The sequence below is a fragment of the Ovis canadensis genome, chromosome 16 (genome assembly GCF_042477335.2).
Source record: "Ovis canadensis isolate MfBH-ARS-UI-01 breed Bighorn chromosome 16, ARS-UI_OviCan_v2, whole genome shotgun sequence".
Taxonomy (NCBI): Eukaryota; Metazoa; Chordata; class Mammalia; order Artiodactyla; family Bovidae; genus Ovis; species Ovis canadensis.
Window position 1 is genome coordinate 77,323,671 of NC_091260.1, and position 23,215 is coordinate 77,346,885.

The 23,215-nt window shown below is 45.0% G+C and overlaps 1 protein-coding gene across 1 annotated transcript in view; it reads left to right on the top strand.

Moving 5' to 3' along the window:
- The window catches only part of SEMA5A (semaphorin 5A), a 549,553-nt gene that overhangs the window by 356,929 nt on the left and 169,409 nt on the right, over positions 1-23,215 (top strand). Inside the window, exon 9 of the mRNA XM_069556145.1 lies at positions 20,411-20,696. Coding sequence (XP_069412246.1) covers positions 20,411-20,696 — 286 coding nt within the window. The remainder of the gene's footprint in view (positions 1-20,410; positions 20,697-23,215) is intronic.

Genomic DNA, 23,215 nt, shown 5'->3' on the forward strand with positions numbered 1-23,215 from the left:
TGGGGGTGGGGGGGGGGCAGAGGTCGTCCTGGTTATTGTAGGATGGTCAGCTACATCCCTGGCTTATACCACTTAGATACATTAGCATGCCCCACCCCCTGCATCGTGACAACAAAACATTTGTTCAGAAACTTGCAAATATTCCTCGGGAAAATTATTGCCTGTCATTGAGAAATTTTGGTTTAGAATGATCATGTATGCTATTTAGGAGTACGGGGCTTCCCCAGTGGTCCAGTGGGTACAGAATCTGCCTACAGTGCAGGAGACTGAGGTTCAATCCCTGGGCAGGATGAGCCCCTGGAGAAGGAAATGGCAACCCACTCCAGTATTCTTGCCTGGAGAATCCCATGGACAGAGGAGCCTGTTGGCTTACAGTCCAAAGGGTTGCAAAGAGCTGGACATGACTGAGAGACTAAGATAGCACAGGTACATACATAACAGGAGCATTTTGTAAAATAATACAGTCAAACCAGCCATCACAATTTGCCTTTAAAATACTCCCTTTTAGAGAAAAGCATATCCTCACCCAGTTTCTTCAGCAAGTTGAGTGGCTCCATGTGCTTCCAAAGGGCAACGTGAATTGTTTTCCCAAACTGAAGCAGTAACCAGCTTCCCTGTATTAACACTATTTCTGTTGAGCTGGTTTCAGCTGAACCTTTTGACTCTACAGATGGTCTTCTTTCTGCTCTACACATTCATCTGTGTAGCTTAAAGTTCTTTCTTTTCATTTGTTGATTTTTCCTGTCCAAGTAAAATTCCAGTTAAAAATCAAAATGAGTTCTTCCACAACCATAAATATTGCATTTAGACTTTGCTGCAAGCAAAGTAAAAAGTAATTAGGAGCACAGTGTCTTTCTTTTCCCAGAAGTGACACCCTGAAGAATATCTTGGAAAAATCATTCAAATTATAGCATGAGTTATAAGCGCTGTTTCTTTGTATGTATTTCTAGGCAGATCAGGAACTCAGATTCTGCTAACCCTCTGGGTGGAACCTCTTCCATCTGCGAGTCAGGTGGGGGCCTAAGTAAGGACAGTCACTGTGGGCATGCGTGGCCCAAATCAGAGATGACGCTATCCAACCATGGACATTGCAAATCAGCCCAAATAAACATAGTGAAGCCGCCACTTGGCTCACAGGGTCATCATAACCCCCATGGCACTGAATGGGCAGCCTTCCTCAGAGAGCGATGCCCCGCCCCACCAGGAGGCCCCCACTCCCGGGCAGAGAGCCCTGACGTCCCAGGTTCCTGTGTGTGCAGAGTTCATTCCCTCTCTGTGTATTCTTGGGGCACTTTGCTCTGTTGAACTGAGATATCATTTCTACCTCTCGTTGGCCCTGGTTTTCTGCTCTGATTGCTCCTCCATCCAGCATGGATTCTGGTCTCTGACCCTAGTTAGCTCTGCTTCCGTTGCCCCATGGAGCCTGGACATTTATTCTCACTGACCTAACTGGAGTCCACACTTGGCATCTGTTTGCACTTAGACCCGACGCCCTGTCTCTTTTCTTTCTGCCAAGCGCTGGAGTAATTGTCTTCCTTTACTGGAAGTTATTGCCTTACCTATTGTCCCTTCTTTTTTGCCATATCCTTAAATTTTTCACACTCTGGTGATAACCATCATCTCTTAATATAAATGCTCGGATCTCCTCCCTTGTCAGTGAGACAGAAACAGAGAGACACAGTGAAACTAAAAGCACCCTTAGTTCTGCGTGTCCAGGAACTCCTGCTCCCTGTGTGATACTGCTTGTGTGCCTGCTCAGTCGCTTCAGTTGTGTCCAACTCTTTTCAACTCTACTGTGTGATATTAGTGACTTAGCAGCAGCAGCAGCAGCAGGGACTCATTAAATGATGCTCTTACGTTCTTCTTCTAAGTTTTCAGCTGATGGAAGATCAGGCACAGGAGTTAATCAATGATCGTCAGGGAGTTGGATTTGTTTGTGATAGAGCTGAGCGAATGTACTGGAAACTCTCAGAGGTGGTACCTTAAGAAGATGCAGACCATGAGCTGCTGAATGAAGAGGCGCTGCCTTCCACATGGGGTTGGCAAGCAGCTTCCTCAGCATCAGGCTCCCATCTGGGGAAGTAAAAACCCAGCGTTTTAATTGAAGATGCAGTTTCCATAAACTCACTCAAAGGAAGTACAATCACAAGGTGTATTACTTGCAGATCCCAGAACGCGGGCACCAAGAGCTGGGAGAGGGCAGCCCTCCACCCCAGGTCACCCCAGGAGACAGGAAGCAGGGTACCAAGTGTGTGTGAACTGACAAGGTCCTTTGGGCAGAGGTCATTACCTTTTGTTGGGCTCAGTGACCATTTTAAAAGGTAAGCGATGGAGACTTTAGAGGTAGAAAGACCTGCCGGTCAAGCAGTACTCACCCCTCAGGGAGCTGAATTGTCTCAGTTCTTGATTTCCTCATCTGCGAACTGGAGATAACTAGTCACTGGACCTGGAAGTTCTGATAATAAAATGAGACCATGTAGAGAAGGCAATGACACCCCACTCCAGTACTCTTGCCTGGAACATCCCATGGACAGAGGAGCCTAGTAGGCTGCAGTCCATGGGGTCGCTAAGAGTTGGACACGACTGAGTGACTTCACTTTCACTTTTCACTTTCATGCATTGGAGAAGGAAATGGCAACCCACTCCAGTGTTCTTATCTGGAGAGTCTCAGGGATGGGGGAGCCTGGTGGGCTGTCGTCTATGGGGTCGCACACAGTTGGACACGACTGAAGCAACTTAGCAGCAGCAGCAGAGATAATAAATATTAGTAGCAAATAGCTGATTATAAATAGATGTAATGACTGTGAACTCCCCAGTGCCTGATACAATATCTGACTTTAGAGCCAGAGAGTAAATACTTGTTGGCTGAGTGCACCTGGGGCTGTGGCTCCTGATTACTGACACCTACCGGCCTCCTGTCTTCTGTCTCTCCTGACTGACCGTCTGCCTCTGAGCTTTCCCCACTCCACTCTGTGCTGGCCTCTCCTGGCCATCCTGTCTTGCTGCAGCCATGTCCAAGTTCCCCAGGTACATTCCTGGCATTGCCCAATCCATGGTACCCCCAGGTGTCAACAAGACCCAAGGACCCTGGGCGGCCACCACTCAGCTAACAGCTGCTCACATATTATGATAAGCAGAGCTCCCATCTTTGTTTTGGACATTTCCCTCTTTTTTTTTTTCTTTTGGCTAACATTTCTCTGTTGAGGAAGGGAAATTTTATCAGCAGGGGAGGTGTGGAGGATGGTACCTCTGAACCATGGTCAGCAGAATTTTTGATTTCAGACCCACTGTTGTGATTAAATATTCTGTAGGATAATTTGCCTGTCCACGGAGGGAGTATCTTTCTATGATTGGATTAATTAAGTCATAGAGGGGACATGCGTAGCGTGACCAGTACAGCAGTCACATACATTTTTCATTTGCCTCTGCCAGTCCTGTGCCAGGCGTCTTCCTTCTCAGCCTCCAGCCAGCCAACAGCCAGATACCAACCGACTCCATCTCCTCAGGCCGCACCTTCAGTGGCAGCTTGGACAGGGGTGGTGTTTGCTTCATTTGTTTCCTAGCATTGCTGGAACAAAGTACCACAAACTGGGTAGCTTAAAACAGAAATGTGTCTTCTCAGAGTTATGAGGGTGAGAAGTCCAAGACCAAGTTGTTGGCAGCCCATGTTCTTTATGAAGACTGCAGGGGAGGACCCTTCCTCACCTCTTTAGCTCTCAGCATCCCTTGGCTTGTGGCAGCATCACTCCAGTCTTTGCCTCTGTTCATGCGGCTTCTCCCCATGGCCCTGTGTCCTCATTTGGCCATCTTTCATGTGAGAACACCAATCGTACTGGACGTGAAAGTGAAAGCCGCTCAGTCGTGCCCAACTCTTTGCGACCCCATGGACCATACAGTCCATGGAATTCTCCAGGCCAGAATCCTGGAGTGGGTAGCCTTTCCCTTCTCCAGGGGATCTTCCCCAACCCAGGGATCAAACCCAGGTCTCCAGCATTGCAGGCAGATTCTTTACCAGCTGAGCCACAAGGGAAACCCAAGAATACTGGAATGGGTAGCCTGTCTCTTCTCCAGCAGATCTTCCCGACCCAGGGATCAAACCAGGGTCTCCTGCATTGCAGGTGGATTCTTTACCAACTGAGCTATCAGGGTAGTCTATTGGATTAGGGGGCTACCTTATGCCAGTATGGCTTCACCTTTACTAATTACATCAGTCATGACCTTGTTTCCAAATAAGGTCGCATTTATAGAAACCAGCGTATCTTTGGGGGGGGGGGGGGATACAGTGCGACCCGTAACAGTGCCCTAAACAGGAAATACTCAAATGTTGAAATCTTAAACTTTGGTGTTGCATTTTGCAGTGACACTCTATTTCTGTGCGGCCACTAAATCCTCTGGCCACTCAGTGCCCCCATATCAGCATTATCCTCCTCACTCTTGGCAAACAATGTTGCCTTCTTGTTCCCAATGGGCATCAGAAGTCATCGAGGAGGGCTCAGGGGACGGTCCTCTTTGCCCAGGGTTGAGTTGGCCTGCACCTCTCTCCTCCTTCCGTGCTCCAGAGCGCTGGTGCAGAGAGTCTGTCCATCTAAGCCTCTGCTTTATCTGCTGTGCATCCGTCCTCCAGCCCACGTCTCTGGGGAAGGAGTCCCTCTCTCCTAGGCAGCATTCTGATGTGGATTTCATCTCACATATTCTCTCTCTGAATCATTCCCTCAGTGGGCTGTAGAGAAACCCTGGCAACAATGAGCACTCTGACCCTCCAGGTCAAGAGAAGTGCAAAGGATGCTCTTCAGGACGTGGGAACATGTAGAGAGACCATGACAAGTCATGATCCTTCAGCGACCCCAGTCTCTGGGGACCCCCTATACTTCAGGGGCCCTCTTCTAGGCCAAGGGTGGCATCAAGATGACCAGGGTGATGTCCTGCCAGCCTACAGAGAGCCCTGAGAAAGGACCTGCGAAGCCTCTGATCTTCCCCTCACCCTTCCCCTTTGTTCTTGTTCAGTCATTCAGTCATGTCTGACTCTTTGCGACCCGTGGACTGCAGCACGCCAGGCTTCCGGGTCCTTCAGTATCTCCCGGAGCTTGCTCAAAGTCACGACCACTGAGTCACTGATGCATCCAACCTTCTCATCCTCTGCTGTCGCCTTCTCCTCCTGCCTTCAGTCTTTCCCAGCATCAGAGTCTCTTCCAGTGAGTCGGCTCTTTGCATCAAAGGACTGGAGATTCAGCATCAGTCCTTCCAATGAATAGTCAGGGTTGATTTCCTTTAGGATGGACTGGTTGGATCTCCTTGCTGCCCCTCCCAGAGACCCAGCATCCCTTCATGGTATAGTTTCAACAACCTGCGCTGAGCAAGCTAAGTGCCCTGAGTCTAATACCAGAGTTCCAGGCACATGTCTTCTGACACTACCAACACTATGACTGTCCACCAGTGGGCAGCCTCCCGGCTGCACCTTTGCAAGACCTGCGTGGTGGCCGCGCCATCGGCTGTGAGCAGGGCTGATGAGGAGAGGAGAGCAAGGCTGGCTGTGGCGCCTTCCTCGGGCTTCCTCTTTCCTCCCTGTGTTATCTGGCTTTTCCTGCTCTTCCGCCCTGAGTCCTCTCCTCTGCCCACATGCCTTCTAGGTGTCCTTTCAGCAGGAGCGTGCAACTCCCTGCATGTGACTCTGCCCTCCTCAATGGACTCTGTCCCACACACTGTTTATGCTTTTCTGACTTCCCCTGAGTTTTGCCTCTTCCCTAATTCCTATGATTCTGCAGCTCCAGTCACAGTTTTAGCTTCCCTGAGAACTGGTGGGTCCCTTTCATTCCTTCCTCGTGGTCGATGTGCAGGGTTGTGTTCATCGGACGACACTGGAGCTCGTGGTCCTTCTCCTGCTCAAGAACCTCTCAAGTCCCCGTTTCACCTGCAGAGAAGGTGGAGGCACCACTGGCCGGCCTCCACTGCCTGCCTGTCCTCACTCCTGCCCACCCCTTGCTCCTTCTGCTTTAACTTCTTATACGCTGCACTCTGGCCCTGGCCCTTCCTCTTTGCCAGGGATCAGCATTATCTATGAAGGGCCAGAGAGGAAAGACTTTATCGTTTGCATCCATATGGCCTTTGTTGCAGCTTTTCAGTGCTGTCATTGAAGCATGAAAACAGACACGGCCATTGTGTAATCTATGCTGTGTGACTGCAGCCCCGAAATTACAAGATGCTTGCTCCTTGGAAGGAAAGTTATGACCAACCTAGACAGCATATTCAAAAGCAGAGACATCACTTTGACAACAAAGGTCCGTCTAGTCAAGGCTATGGTTTTTCCAGTGGTCATGTATGGATGTGAGAGTTGGACTGTAAAGAAAGCTGAGCGCCAAAGAATTGATGCTTTTGAACTGTGGTGTTGGAGAGGACTCTTGAGAGTCCCTTGGACTGCAAGGAGATCCAACCAATCCAACCTAAAGAAAATCAGTTTTGAATATTCATTGGAAGCACTGATGTTGAAGCTGAAACTCCAATACTTTGTCCACCTGATGCGAAGAGGTGACTCATTTGAAAAGACCCTGATGCTGGGAAAGATTGAGGGCAGGAGGAGAAGGGGTCAACAGAAGATGAGATTGTTGGATGGCATCACCGACTCAGTGGACATGTGTTTGGTTAGACTCTGGCAGTTGGTGATGGATAGGAAGGCCTGGCGTGCTGCGGTTCATGGGGTCGCAGAGTCAGACACAATTGAGCGACTGAACTGAACTGAATACTGTGTGCTCACAAAACTTTATCTATAACCAGTGGGTAGGTCTAGCCTGTGGTTTATAGGATGCTCGCCTCTGTACTATCTGGAGAACTCTTTCCCCAAACAGTCCATGTGGCCAATGGCTTTAGTTCTATCTAGTCTTTGCTCTGATGTGGCTTCTAAATGGGACCTTGGCCCTGACCATCTTATTTGACATGACCCCCCCTCCCTGCTTCATCTGGGGCTTCTCTGGTGGCTCAGATGGTAAAGAATCAGCCTGCACCGCAAGAGACCTGGGCTTGATCCCTGAGTCAAGAAGATCCCCTGGAGAAGGGAATGGCTGCCCACTCCAGTATTCCTGCCTGAAACCCATGGAGAGAGCCTGGCAGGCTACAATCCAGGGGTCATAAAGTGTCGGACAAGACTGAGTGCTTGATGCTTTCACCTTCCCTCCTCCATCAAGCCCTCTTGATTCGCTTAGCTGTATTCCACTTCGATCCTCCTTCAGTACTTGTCTCCTGTCCTCCACTGAAATGAAGCTTCTCCGGTGACCATGCTTATTTCCTTTGGCCACTGATGTATCCCAGATGCTTTCAGCATTAATGGGCTCATAGGAAGCACACAATACATCATTTTTTAAGAAGTGAGTTAATAGATTAGTAGCTTACATCTTTGTTTTCCCCATCCATGAGTGTATGAATTCCTTGAGGGCAGCGTTTAGATGGGATCAGTTTTTGTGCGCTCAGCATTTCATGTAGTGCCTGAAATACAGTTGAGGCTCCATCTGTATTTGTTGAATGAGTTGGAGATAAGCACATTTCATAAGCAACAGAAATATTAATTTTGTTGTTAACAAAGAGAACATGTCATTGTTAGTTGTAACCCAGAATTTAAAACATAGAGATTTGTATATTTGAAATGGATGCAGGTCTGGACATTTAAAGAATCTTCCTTTGCCATCTCATTTCAACTCCCACTTTTAGACATTATGTGTTTCGTCAGTTATCAAAGGCAGCATGATCAATTGGCTAATGTTCTGGCAGAATTTGAAGCATTGAGTTATATGTTTGGTTGTATAAGTTTCAAAATCAGATTTTTTTCTCTGTGCCAAAATCACTCTTAAAGCAAATTTATGTGTTTAGAGAAATACCTTAACAGCCTTAGTGCATTAAAATACTAATCGTTAATAACCCTTATTAAATGATTACTGTAAAGCGGGATAATAAATGTTTCATAGTCGATGCTTAAAATAGAGAAGCTGTAAAACTTGCCTTTAAGAAACTGGTAATCAAATTGGGGAAATAGTCAACCCATGAAAAGGGGGAAAATAACATATCCAAATTAATGTTGTACTAATTGAGTGTGTGGGTTCTGAGGGAACCGCTTGCTTGCACATGAACTGAACCCTCGGAGAGAACATGAAAAAAGAATCTATCAGTGAGCTTTATGAACTCAGCATGGACATCTCCCAGGGCATAATCTCACTGGGACCCAGCACCCTGCTTCTTTTCTTTCTTGGAGACAGCATCTGTCTCTCTCCTGGGTTCTCCCACTATTTCTGCAGCTCCCCCATTCTCTGAGAGTCCAGCCTTGACCTCACTGTGAAGGAAAACACACTTGAAATCCCTAGTATCGTTTTTATGAGCTATTGTGTTTCTAGTTTAGACAACTCTTTCTGTAACCATCTCAAGCTCTCCTGGTTTTAAATACTTTATTGATGTTACCCATGTATTAAATAGACTCTTTGAGGTCTTTAAAATACAAGATTAACCTCCTAGTGATTAAAGATAATTTACTTGGAGAGAGAAAAATCCCTTCTGTGCTTAACTCTAAGGAGGAATTGTTTCTGCTTATCATGAAGACAGGTGCTTTGTGGAACTTGGCACTTCTTCCCGGGAGCAGACACCACTTCTTGGGGATGCAAACATGGCTGGGATAGGGTGACCCTGCTTGGTTCCGTCCTGGGGACCGTGAGATCACTTTTGGCACAATCCATACAGTGCAGTCCCCAAAGGTGTAAATCGGCTGAGTTAGGCTCTCCCTGCACAGACGAGATTTGCTAAAGCAGAAAATTCATGAGTGGAGGCAGAGTTCATAGAACAAGAAAAGCAAAGACAAGTAGGGCCTGAAAATGTAGTCTGTTTGTTTTAGGAGATCTGTGGTGTTTATCAAGGAAAATAAACTTGGTAAAACCCAGAACAAAAGACATGGATGTGTAGTCTGCAGCCGAGTTTTGTGATTTTATCAGATGGCTTACAAGGGGTGTCCTTGTGAACAGTGGACTCTGTTCAGCAGTGCAGCTGAAAGACTAACCCCTGACTACTGACTCATGAAGTTTCAGCTTGTTAGGGTGATGGCATGTGGACTTAGAGCTTGGGAGCAAAGTCGTGTGACATGGGACACAGCATGACCAGATGCCATTTGCTAGTTTTCAGGCTTAATCAAGCCAATCAGAAGGCATTGTGGGCAGATGGTCTACCTTGAGGGGGATGGCTGTATCTTGGAAATAGTGTTGTAAATCAATTCTGATTATCTTTATAAAGTCAGAAAAGAGTTTAAATAAATGGCCTCCCTGCATATCATCTGCCTGTCTGTGCACCTGCTGGAGTCTCTGGTACATCCAATTATTTTTCCATGCACAAGGAGTGGTGACAATGACTATTTATAACTTGCCAGGTAGATGGGAGGCTCCATTTCTTCTGGAAATCTCCATACAACACCCCCTCCCACCACCACCACCACAAGAGAGATGGCACTGTCTCCATTTAGAAATGAGCAAGCTGGGTCAGAGGAATCAGCCTCCTGAACCAGGGCCACATGGCTGATGCATGTGTGAGCTAATAATTGAAAAGACAGATCCTCCTCCCTCTGTAGGTTCCCAGCCTCCCCTTTGGTTAATTGACTTCTTGGGAAACACCAGCATCATGAGCTGCCCCCATCTCTCCTCATATGTCCAGATTTTTATGCACAAACTACCGTAGTAGAGCAATATGGAGACTGTGGACATGGTGGCCGGTATTTTCTGGACTGGTGAAAATCTGAGAAAGGAGGTGGAATGAGCTGGGGTTATTAAACTCAAGGCATAGATGTCTGTAGGATTATTTAGCAGAGCTCTTTATGTGTGCAGAAGTCTGGTAGGTGACAGGAAGGACCCAATTCTTGTGGTACTCTCTGAAAACAGTGGCATGTTCTGTCCTGGTCCTTGAGCACTGAGTTCCTGAAAGTTGGGCAGTCACAGAATCCCTTCAGGCGAGTGTTGCAGGGTCTCCACTTGCCAAGAAGGCATTTTGTCACCAAACTCAAGTTTGGCCACTTGCCCCTCAAGAATCCAATCCTGAGAGAGACAGGTGTTGAGTGAAAGGAAAGATAGTTTTATTGAGGAAGTCAGAGGTCCTGGGGAGAAGGTGGACTCATGTCCCAAAGAACCAACTCCCCACTCCCCAAGTTTTGCTTGGAGGTTTTATAGGAAAAAGAGGAGGAGAAGATTGCTGTGTATATGGTCAGCTCAAGGACCTTCTGCTGACTGGTGGGTGTTGAGGTAACCTAGAGTCAACATCATTGACCTTCTGGTTCCAACCCGTCTAGGGTATCTGTGCTTGTGGGAAGCCTACTTTTCCCACTTTTCCCACTTGGCAGGGGTTTCAGTATCTGCAAGACAGCACAAAGGGTATATCTGAGAATATTATCTCTAACCCTGGAGGAGGAACTAAAGGTCTTTGACTTTGCCTAATGGCTAAACTGTTATTTTGTCTGCTTAACTGTTTTCCTTTGCTTCTGCATCTTCTCATTTCTCTGATTAAGCTTATTTTTTGGCTTTTTTTTTTTTTTTCTCACTGACAAGAGGCAGGCAGAGGACATGTGAGTGGAGGGCCTATTCTGGAAGGCCCCGTAGGATCCTGCTCAGTTACATTTTGGACTTCAGATTACATGTTTCCAGACAGAATACTTGAATCCCACCCTTTCTCTCCCCACCAAAATATTATGAGGCCAGAGGCACCAACTGTATACACTAAGACATATAGAGACCTGCATTAAAAAAAAAAAATCTGCACAAAGAAGTTGCCTCCCATTATAGAGAACACATATACTATTTACAAATTTGTTGGTACTTATGTAACCTCTCAGGACAATGCCTTGATGTTCATTGTCCAGAAATCAGCAGTCTCCTGATGACAGTCCTGGGTCACTCCTCACTCCTGGCATGATTATTAACTTTGCTCCTCTCTCTCTCAAAAGATCTCCAGTTCAGATCATAAATCATGCTGTCATCCTGTTTATCAGATACTCAGTTCTCTGTGTTTCAGTAATTTTGCCTGCATAATACTCTACTAAACTTCTTGTTGTCCCAATTTTCACTAAATAATGTTGGAACCTAGAATCTCTTCCAATAAACTTTTGCATGTTTTCTTTTGTGTTTAAGAAATATTTTACAGGCACTAAATTATTCCTAAGATCTTTGAATTAAAGTTAATACTCCAATTTAAAAACGTTTTAGGTTTTACAATCCTGCAGGTTAAATGATTGATTCCTAAAAGAAGTAATCTGTATATTTAAAATATTAATATAATCAAGAAAAAATGAACATGATCAACAGAAGCTTTGAAAGTGTGAGAAATATGTAATCATGAAATTACTTATGCCTAGTTGAGCCCAGGGTTATATGATTTAGTCAGATCGTACAGGGGACTGGAAAGGCTGTCAGAGGCTTCAAATAGAGTGAGCAAGCAGGATAGAGCAGGATGTCTCTGGCCCTGGGAGCTAGAACAGGCAGACAGTAGCCAGTGGGGAGCTCCTGTAGACACTGAGAGAGGGAGAGTGCTGGGTGAGAGTCTGGACTCCTAGAGTACCTGCTGGTGAACAGGCAGCTGTTCTCATTCGGGAAGAGACAGCACGTGTCTCTGTGCTCCACGTTGCTCCTGCTCGAATCCGAAATCTATGTAAATAACACATTTTCAACAGATCGCATTCCCTATGAAGAAGAAAGGAATCAAGTTTGCTGGAACCATGATTCTAGTTCTTCTGTGATGTTTTAGCAATGACTTTCTTTCTGCCGGATTTTCAGTGAGTGAAGGACCAGGGGTTCTGAGGCTCATGTTATGATATCAGTGATCTCTAAGGACATATTGAGACTATATCCCACCCCGACCTTCGCCTGACGACCACCGCACACACAGGAATTTGGGGCATCAGCTTTCTCTGCAACTCTTCAGCATCTCCCCAGTGGCGGCTGAACTGCAGATTTCTCTCTGTGGATCTGTCTTGGCCTGGCCTTCTGTGCCAACACTAGCTTCCTTCCATTCTTCATCACCCTTAGGATCTTCTCCTGGGCTACTTTCCATCCTGGGTGTGGCCTGGGGCCCAGTCCTAGCCTAAGCATCTGCCTTTTCGCTGCTCCCCTCCCTCTGATTCTTGAATTCACCTCGATGCCCTTGGCCCCCAGTGTCCTCCTCCTCATTGTGCTGATTCGTTGGTCTGTGTCTTGTTGGTTGGTTCACACTGGCCTTGAAGGTATGGGCTGTGGGATGCCCAGGGCCCAGGAGAGTGGGACAGCCCCATAGCAGGTGGTAAGGAAGTGCCTGAGGATGGAGGCACTGTAGCTGGAGTCCAAGGCTCCATCTCTAGCACAGACCCTCCACCGTGTTTGGTTCCAGATCTGCTGAAAGGAACACACACCCACATTTGATATACAGAATGCAAATATTATGAAGTATGATAGCTTGTTAAATAAATAAGGGCTTCCCAGGGTGGCGCTAGTGGTAAAGAATCCATCTGCCAGTGCAAGAGACGCAAGAGTCATGGATTCTATCCCTGGGTCAGGAAGATCCTCCAGAGTAGGAAATGGCAGTCCACACAAGTATTCATGCTTGGAGAGTCCCACGGGCAGAGAAACCTGGTGCGTTACTGTCCATGGGGCAGCAAAGAGTCAGACAGGAGTGAGCGTGAGCACACTCAAGTAAATACTGATGATATGTTTAACAATATGTCCATTGCTATTAATTTGTCTTTTGTATATATTTATCATTAATTTATATATGTGTATAATATTTATACACATGTATAAATATGCATATATGTAAATGGTGATCTATAGTTTGATGATTAGCAACCAAATGATAGGCAGGTGGCAGGCATCACCTTTGACTCTTCACAATGATACTTTTGTTGTGTTGTTCAGGCGCTGAGTCATGTCCAACACAATGATACTAAGTATTAGGTATTGTTATCACCATTCTAAGGGGCTTCTCAGGTGGCTCAGTGGGTAAAGAATCTTCCTGCAATGCAGGAGATGCAGGCAGGCAAGAGTTTGATCCCCAGGTTGGGAAGATCCCCTGGAGGAGGGCATGGCAACCCACTTCAGTATTCTTGCCTGGAGAATCCCATGGACAGAGGAGCCTGGTGGGCTCCAGTCCAGAGGGTCACAGAGAATCAGACACGACTGAGCGCACATTCTCAGTGGGGGAAACTGAGAACTTGTGCTGTTACATAATCTGGCCAAGTTCTTACTGCCAGTAGGTGGAAGTATTGAGCCGTATATACATACACCTCAATCCTATACATGTGTATGTCCCACACTCAAAACATACACACACAGACATGTATATCAATCCATCTATCTGTGTCTACTGATCTATCGATCGATCTATCTAGTCTTTTCCTAGAAATCTTAAGGCAAGAATTTTAGTATGTCAATGTCTTTTAAACCACTTTTTACTTAAATTTTAGTTTAAGTATCCAATCCTGATAAACACATAGATGAAGTTAGTTTTATTTTGGAACCCTCTGCTGCACATTTCCATGTAGCTGTAATAGGGAAACAATCTTCCAAATAAAGAGAGGACCTGAAAATCTAGGAATATGCACAGAAATGATTTAGGTGGTGACTGATATCAAAAAATTATAGAACTGAAACCTCTGTCTCACTGAACGTCATGTCTAAATATTGTTTCCATTAGCTCCTTTATTTTTGTGAAATGGCTGGCTACTTTAGGAACTCAACCTGTCTTTATTTATATTTCTCAAATTCTGATCACCTTTAATATATGCATGTTTGATTACTCATTTTCATTATGTGAAGTCTACTTGTTGTTGTTCAGTCCCTAAGTCGTGTCTGACTCTTTGTGACCCCGTGGACTTCAGCATGCCTGGCTCCTCTTTCTCCCACTATCTCTGGGAATTTGCTCAGATCCATGTCCACTGAGTCAGCGATGCTATCTCACCATCTCCCTCTGTCATCCCTTTCTCCTCTTTCCCTTAATCTTTCCCAGCATCAGGGTCTTTTCCAATGAGTTGACTCTTTGTATCAGGTGGCCAAAGTATGGGAGCTTCAGCCTCAGCATCAGTCTTTCCAGTGAATATTCAGAGTTGATTTCCTTAGAGTTGAGTGGCTTGATCTCCCTGCATCCAAGGGACTCTCATGAGTCTTCTCCAGCATCACAGTTCAAAAGCATCAATTCTTCAGAAGGTCTACTAAATACAAATTATTCAAAAGGAAAGCAAAAGGAAATCATGAAATAAAAATTACAGTCTTCATTTATTGGGAGGGTATTTTGTATCAGCCTTTTTCTTCCCTAGGCTGAATAGTTGTTCAGGATGAAGGAACATTCTGGATGTCAGTGGTTCAGCCCAGGGTTTTAAGCCCGCTAGACATTTTCTAGTCTGCCTTTCCCTTTGATTGCAAACAAATTAAAACTTTGATTTTGATTCTTGTAAGATTTTTGTAGAGTCGGAAAATCAGAATTTCTTCCTGTCTTTAATGTCCATTCTCCCTGGTTTAGACAAATACTTCTATATCAAGAGCCTCTCAGTGGTCCAGTCAGTCATTAGATTGGACCGCTGAGCCTGGCGCCCCTCCAGACTGGTGCAGTAGGCTATGGAACAGAGAGAAGACCAAGTGGAAGGATCCATCTGGCAGTTTAGAGTTTGGTTGTACATGGTCAGAAACCCCTCAAAAATATTGATGCTTTTGCCCTTCTTACAACTCAAGTTTATATTGCTTGGGTCCCTGCTCAGTGTTCCCATCTTCATGGCCACTATTATGTCAGTAAATGTAGAAAGTAAATGTGCTTATATCATGAAACATAATTCCTCTTTTAACATATTTTGTAGAATACTCTGTAATCTGTTATCAATATGTTTCACAAACATGAGGAAAAAAACAGCTTCTCCATGCATATATTTGGTAATAAGCTGACAAATACTTGTATCTGTTTTTATTCTGAATTAGCAAAACTTCTATTCATTTGTAGCTTGATAATGATGATGAATAAAAGCCTCTCTTTCATGCACCCACATTCACTGTAGACAGGAAGGCCACTGACTGATTTCTGACTTGTTCAGTTCACTCAGCTGTGGAAGATCCTAGCTTATGGTGAATTACATTTTAACAAGAGACAGGACTTGAATAATGGAAGGGGAACAATATGCATCTTATTATGCCGCCTACCTCTAGATTTCTATCTATAAAGGCAAGAGCTCCTTGGCTTTCTATTTAACAGCTATCACTGCTTTTCCACTGTCTTTGGCAAAAGAACAGGATGCTGGCTGAGTTTTAAAAGGCTCTGGAACTTCCTGATATGACAGCAGGTCACCCATCGGAACCCATCATCCCCCTGAAGGGATGTGAGGCTGCAGGATGTGGTTCCAACCGTAGCTTAGCTCCTTGACTGAAATATCTGTAAGACGTGGTGAGTTAGAGGAACACCCATACGCTGTTGTCTTTGTCGTTCAGTCGCTAAGTCATGTCCGACTCTGCGGTCCCACAGACTAGCCCACCAGGCTCCTCTGTCCTCCACTATCTCCCCAGCTTGGCTCAAGTTCATGTCCAGTACTGCATTCCAGGCCAAATTCTTCCCTTGTTTTTGCAGTAGGAAAGAAATATATTTGCACATTTCTATCTAAAAAGCTCGAATGTCATCCTATCATAAAATGGGTTAGAGTGGTGTGGAGAGATATTGGAGGTTCTCCAGGGAAAGAGGAACCCATGGGCAAGTCTGCTAGGCATGACTCAGTACTCCTCCTTTATGAGAAATCTGGGTGAGATTGTTCAGTGGGGCAGATGAAGAACATGGATGGATAGAGGCGCTCCCAGTCCCTGGTGCGTGTGCCCGTGCTCCAGTGGACACCACTGGAAGCATCTTCTCCAGAATTGAGGCAAACGCTTCCCACACTATTCTTGTTTAATGAGCTCTGGGATTGTTGACTCCTTCCTCCCACTCTTCTTTCTGTGGCATCCTTAATGTCTCTGATAGCTGCAGAGTAAAGATTTATTGGAGCATCCCTCTTCCCCTATGGTCTGTTCTCAGACCCTCCTCATCTTGGTCCTGCGTAAAACCCAGCCACCACTGTGGTTTCTGACACATTGCCTGGAATTCCAAGATCTCTTCTTCAGTTTGTTGACGTAACTGATGGTTCTATCACAGCCCGTGGTTTTTTCAGTGTAGTGTAATGGCCCGTGTACAGGCTTTGTGGTCAGACCATCTAGACTCAGGACATAAGCCCCACCTGGATGCTGGTTGTGTGAACTTGGTCAGGTTCCTCTGGGCTGTAGTGTCTTCATCTATGAGACTGGAAGAGTAACACAGACATCTCCTTCTATGATTCTTGTGAGTTTCCTGAGCTTCTAAAAGAGAAGCACCTAGCCTGGAGCCTTACACCAGAGTTTAGCACTCAATAGAGATTTGTAATCTCAGCAGAGATTGGGCTTCCCTGGTGGCTCAGATGGTAAAGAATCTGCCTTCAATGCAGTAGGCCTGGGTTCGAGCCCTGTGTTGGGAAGATCCCCTGGAGAAGGGAAAGACTACGCACTCCAGTATTCTGGCCTGGAGAATTCCGTGGACTGTATAGTCCCCGGGGTTGCAAAGAGTCGAACATAACTGAGTGACTTTCACTTCACTTCGAGATTTCTAAATTACAGACCAACCTTGAGCTGGAAGACACCAAGGCAGATCTTTTCTGTGTTCTCAGCTCCTTGATTTCCTGCTCGAGGCGTCCTGGATCCTACAGATATTTCCTATGTGGTTTTCATGCTGTGTGTTCCCCAGTTACTGGCAGAAGTAGGTAGTCGTGAGGGTGCTTGATAAAGCTTGTGGACTGTGTCTCACGCCTCATCCACCCGTGCTGGGAGCTATAGCTAGACACACCCACGCCTTTCTTCCATTTCTTCATTTTCCATGAGGTCTGTTGGCGATGATGGTGGTTTTTTGTTTGTCTTCATTTCACTGAGCAAACTGCAGTTCTGGTTATATAAGCCTGGGTGCAGAACCTGCTCTGCAGAGATTTAACCTTCTCTTCAGAATTAGGCATATAGTTGAATATTAGCTTTAGAAACTCAATAGAGTCTTATAATTGTTTCATATTTGCTTTTGGGGGTCTGCTTCAGTGAGTAATTCTCTTTGGGAGACACACAGTGAACACGGATTCAAAACTCCCCCACTATTATGCTTTTGTTTTCAAAAACACAAGTAGGAGGTGCATCCCCGCCTGTTTCTGTGAGCATCTTTTCAGGGTATTAAAGCAGACTGTACAGTTAATATGTCTGACTCCCATCTAATGTACTTTAATGCAAGCCAGGGTGTTTTTTAAAATATGTTTCGAGTTAAAGCAAGTGATTAGCCACTATGTTTAACAGTTGATAAATTAAAATCAGTTCTTATTGAAATCTCTATTATTAATACTTTAGTGCACGTAAAACTATTTGAGAACAGAGAGAAGCACATAACATATAGAGTGTATAGTAGAATATTTTTACATTTTTAGAATGTGAGAAAGTGAGAGTGTTAGCCATTTAGTCGTTTCCGACTCTGTGACCCATGGACTGTAGCCCAACAGGCTCTTCTGTCTGGGGAATTCTCCAGGCCAGAATACTAGTGTGGGTTGCCATTCTCTTCTCCAGGGGATCTTCCCAACCCAGGGATCCAGCCCCGGTCTCTTGCATTGCAGGCAGATTCTTTATCCTCTGAGTCACCAGGGAAGCTGTGAAGTTGCATGAATTTGAAACGTTTTGTGATGACATCAACTCTTGATTGAAATTCAGTCGAATTTGGTTGAAAGCTGGCAGCAGCCTTTCAGGACAGAATAGTACTCAGTGCCCTCTTCTTGTCGGTCTCAGAACCAGCGTCTGCATTTCAGATCTTAGGTGAGCCCGAAGCAGGCCTAACGCTTAACATTAATGGATCATCTTGTAGCCAAACCTATTTTTAGTTGCCCTGCCAATAACATGTCTGCTGGTACAACATGATTGGATCTGACAAAGTACAAGGCCAATTGAGTTGTCCTCCAAAGTCAATTGTCCCTGAAATATGTCCTGTGGATACAGTTGTGTGTATTTTTCCATTAATTTTGAAGGATATTTTCCTATTATCTTAATTGCACCATAAATTAAGACACTTGCTGATTGAATAGAAAACTCTCAGCAATAGAGAAAAGCGTAAGAATCAGTTTTTAAAAGATAAGTATTAGGGCACAGCTATGTCTGGCAGGGGCTTCCCATGTAGCGCTAGTGGTAAAGAACCCACCTGCCATTGCAGGAGACTTAAGAGACGTTGGTTTGACCCCTGGGTTGGGAAGATCCTCTGTAGAAGAAAATGGCAACCTGCTCCAGTATTCTAGCCTGGGAAATCCTTGGACAGAGGAGCCTGGCATGCTACAGTCCATGAGGTTGCACAGAGTCGGACATGACTGAGGTGACTCTGCACGCCATGGCATGATGTCTGAAAGGGTATCATCTTTATTATCAATAGACTCAAACAGCAAGTTATGAAGATAATGCTTTCAGTGCTGTATACAAAGTTCTGTTGACAATCTATAATAAATTCCTAAATGCCTAATGAGTGTGGTGATTAAGTAAAGGTTTGCCATAATTTGTCATTTCTAAGTCCATAATTTTGACCTAATCATGAGATCAGAAAGGCAATGACTCTATTTCAATACCCTCCCCTTCTCTAAATGAATTCCCCAAAAATAAGAAAGTAAGAATTGATTATCACATTTCATAGTCACCATAGTAACAGGAATGGCTAAAGCTGATTCAGGACACTAACCTCATAGTTTCAGTTTTCACAAACGGAAAACATTTTTAAAGTCCTTACTGAAAGCACGTAATTTATGCCAAAGTCACATTCCAGTATATAAGTAAAATCAAAGAATTTTGTTGTCTTATATACAAACGTGATATTAATGCAATACCTCTATATTCTGAGTCACATTTCATGTTTTTAATATTTTTTCTCCCACTTTTTTTCCAAATTCATATAGCTTTTATTATGGTATATTATAGTAATTGCTCTATTTTATTATTATTGCTGAGAATCTCTGTGTCTAATTTTTTTCTTTCTTTTTTCTTTTTTTATCCTTTATATTTTTACAGTAGGTCCTTGTTGGCCATCTATTTTAAATACAGCATCGTGTACATGTCAGTTCCAAACTCCCAATCAATCTCTCCACTAACCCTTCCCTTCTGGTAACCATAAATTCATTCTCTATGTCTATGAGTCTCTTTCTATTCTGTAAATAAGCTCATCTCCCACTGTTTCTGAAGGTTATTAAGAATATACAAATAAAGGACTGTCTATAGCTTTAAAGTGTGTTGCAAATTTTTGCTGCTAATTTTTGATGGTATTAATGTTACGTACCTATCGAAAAGTTGTGTGTGTGTTAGTCACTCAGTCACACCCAACTCTTTGTGATCCCATGGACTGTAACCTTCCAGGCTCCTCTGTCCATGGGTTTTCCCAAGCAGGATCACCGGAGTGGGTTTCGATCTGAGCCATCAAAGAAGCCTCATTATGTACCTAAGTGTTATATTGACTCGGGATGCTTATGTGTGGAATCACACTGGCTATTTCCTGTCACTTAGAACTCATGTGGCCTTCCCTGGTGGCTCAGACGGTAAAGAATCCACCTGCCCATGCAAGAGACTTGAGTTTGACCCCTGGGCTGGGAAGATACCTGAAGAAGGAAATGGCAACCCACTCCAGTATTCTTGCCTGGAACATCCCATGGACGGAGGAGCCTGGTGGGCTGCAGTCCGTGGGGTCGCAGAGAGTCAGGCAGGACTCAACAGCTAAACAGCAGAACTCGCGCACCAGGCTCCGCCAGCGGTGCAGATCGTTAGGGTGCTCTTAGGGCCTTGGGTTGCTTCTATAAGAACGCAGTGTTAGCTACACAAAATCGAGTCTCCTTGGAATAAATACTGAGCAGGCAAGACACAAAGGAGTAGCTTATGGATGTTTAGGCTTTTCTCCTCTCTTGCTTTTTTTTTTAATCAACTTTTTATTTTACATTGGAGCATAGTTTTGAGGATTCCCTCATGGCTCGGTAGGTAAAGAAATTACCTGCAACGTACTGCCTGCAATGCAGGGGACTCTGATTCAATCCCTGAGTTCAGATGATCCTCTCGAGAAGTATATGACAATCCACTCTGCTATTCTTCTCTGGGAAATCCGTTGGACAGAGGAGCTTGGTGGGTGATAGTTCATGGGGGTCACAAAGAGTGGGACACAACTGAGCAACCAAACCACCACCGCCATACTTGATTTACAATATTGTGTTAGTTTCAGGCATACAGCAAAGTGATTCGGTGATACGCCTGTCTCTTTCTTTTACACATTCTCCCCCCGGTTAGGTTGTCACACAGTGTTGAGCAGAGTTTGCTGTGCTGTCCAGTGGGCTGAGCCCTTTCTTCTTTCCTGTTGTTTCTAGAACCAAACTTCGTGTCCTCTTACGACATCGGAAATTTCACCTACTTCTTCTTTCGAGAAAATGCGGTGGAGCACGACTGTGGGAAAACCGTGTTCTCCCGAGCTGCCCGCGTGTGTAAGAACGACATCGGGGGCCGCTTCCTGCTGGAAGACACGTGGACCACGTTCATGAAGGCCCGCCTCAACTGCTCCCGCCCGGGCGAGGTGCCTTTCTACTACCACGAACTCCAGGGCACCTTCTTCCTGCCCGAGCTGGATCTGATCTACGGCATCTTCACCACCAACGTGTACGTCACGGCAAATCGTTCTTGCCCTGCTCTTTTGCTCATTGTGAATGACTCTACTGTTCTCTGCCCTTTGAGCTTTGCAAGTTGCTTTAACAGAAATGTTTCTTCTTTCCCTGGGCTAACAGCCAAAAAAAATTTTGAGTATGAATTCAGTGCTACTGAAAGGGATGAGATTTCTGAGAGAGATATTAGGAAAATAAACCTGCTCGGAAAGTTTCGATCTATCCTTCTGTTATGGTGGCTTCAAATTATTCTCTGTAAATTTTCCTTCTGATTTACTAGTGTGTTCTGGACACGTTCTGAAATGCTAGAATGTATTAGATGTCTTTTTTTTTTTTTTAACTAGTGGTTAATTGCTTTACGGAGAAGGCAATGGCACCCCACTCCAGTGTTCTTGCCTGGAGAGTTCTAGGGACGAGGGAGCCTGGTAGGCTGCCATCTATGGGGTCGCACACAGTTGGACACGACTGAAGTGACTTAGCAGTAATTGCTTTACGTTGTGTTGGTTTCTGATGTACCACAACGTGAATCAGCCAGAGTTATATATGTATCCCCTCCCTCCCCATCTTACCCCTCTAGGTCTTTTTTTTTAACCCTATACATAAGTCATGCATCTTTGCATGATGAAACTAGTGTTGTCTGGAGAATCTGATCTTTGTGATAATATAACTTTTAACTGAACTGCGCATGTAGGAAGAGCACATAAGTAGGCTTACCCTATTGTATTAGATGACTAACTTAGATATTTCTAAAAGAATGATTCTACTTTTAAAGTATTTTGGGGAAAAAATATAGTGTTTTATTTCTTGAGGGGACATACTCTTCCTTCAGAACTGACACTATTTGGACTAAGTACAGGATGTACAGTTTCCTGACTCGCATTCACTCTGGTGGAGTGTGGTGGAACCCAACACTTAATTCCCTTCCTTAGGTGATATGCTCAGACTCCATGAGATGAAACCCACCGCAAGGAATCACAGAGACTCGAGCTCCACTTTCCTCTACCTTCGCAGTGGGCATGATGGTTCCGTAGGGTGATTTCTGCTTTGCATCACCTTTGCAATCTCTCATCCAGTGACCTAATGGTTTGGATAAAAGCCAGATATCTGTGTCCAAGGTAAAGGATCTGAATTAGGATGAGTTGAGAATGCCAATCACGGAGGTCCGATGGCCAAGCGTCCGGGTCTGTCCCGGATCAGAGCTTTTAGCACCGAGGCCTGCTTTGTGCTGGGAAACCTCTTGGTCTAGGGCAAACTGGAACAGTGGGTCACTCTACGATACCTCATTAGCTTCCCGAGTCTTGTTGACTTTGTTTTCGTGTCTTCTGCATCCAAATGGTGCATGCTCAGTCACTCAGTAGTGTCCGACTTTTTGCGACCCCGTGGACTGTAGCCATGAATGCAGGCTCCTCTGTCCCTGGGATTTTCCAGGCAAGAATACTGGAGTGACTTCCCCCTTCTTCCTCCAGGGGATTTTCCTGACCCAGGAATCAAACCCAGGTCTCCTGCGTCTCCTGCATTGGCAGTGGGATTCTTTACCACTGAACCACTTGGGACGGCTGCCCATGAATTGCATTTCTGAAGAATCACTTCATCTGCATCTTACTTCCTTGTTACTCTTCCCTCTCTTTCCTACTTCTGAGCTTAAGTGTTAACATTTGCTTTCTAACAAGTTTGTTCCGTGAGGAGTCTTCTGTCTGATGCAAAGTTAGAAAAACAAGACTAAAATGGATGACGCGCTACTCACCCCCACCCCACCAGGACCATCTTTGCTGTAAATCTGGTTTTCAACCCCAGAGGTTATTTTCTCTCCTTGATAAGTTTCTTTGGGGGGAAAAAAAAATCTATGTATAGCTTCTGAAGTTGATTTGCTTTCCAAAACCTAATTTAAGAAATAGTGTAAGCTGCACGAGATGAATGTTCACTGGCTCTGTTGACATCAATTTTACACACAATGGGAGTTTGGCTTACTGAGCTGTTCATTCCCCTGGCTGCGGGCAAAAGTGAACAATTTAAAAAGTTATGGAATTTCTGTGTCTGGGCCATTCCAAGAGGGTGAGTGGTCTATTTAGATACTTGCAAGGATAAGTTTCAGACTATTCCAGAATATTTGCTTAGTGTTGAAGATGCTCGTCGTGTTGGAAATCTCCTGGTACAGAGACCTTATGCTAACAGGAAGAGAAGCACTAGGCCTTCCATGTCTCTCTCCAGTACTTATTGTCAGTAGGTCTTGGGAACTGCTTTCTGATCTATCCGTTGCAAATCCCGGCATACGTCTCACCTCCGCTCCCTCTCCTGTCTCAGCCTTGCTCTTACTCTCTCAGGAGATGACTGCATTCTTGGCAAGACATGCTCGAAATGGAGAGAAAATGACAGTTTGAGGTACCGGTTCTGTCCTGTCTCTGAACTGATGGCTAAAACTGCCCTAGCTGAGCTTTCCAGTGCTTACGCTCATAGGTTTGGTTGGTCTCCAGCACTGGGGAATAGGGATAAAGTTCAGTGTTCCAGCTCATTCTGTCC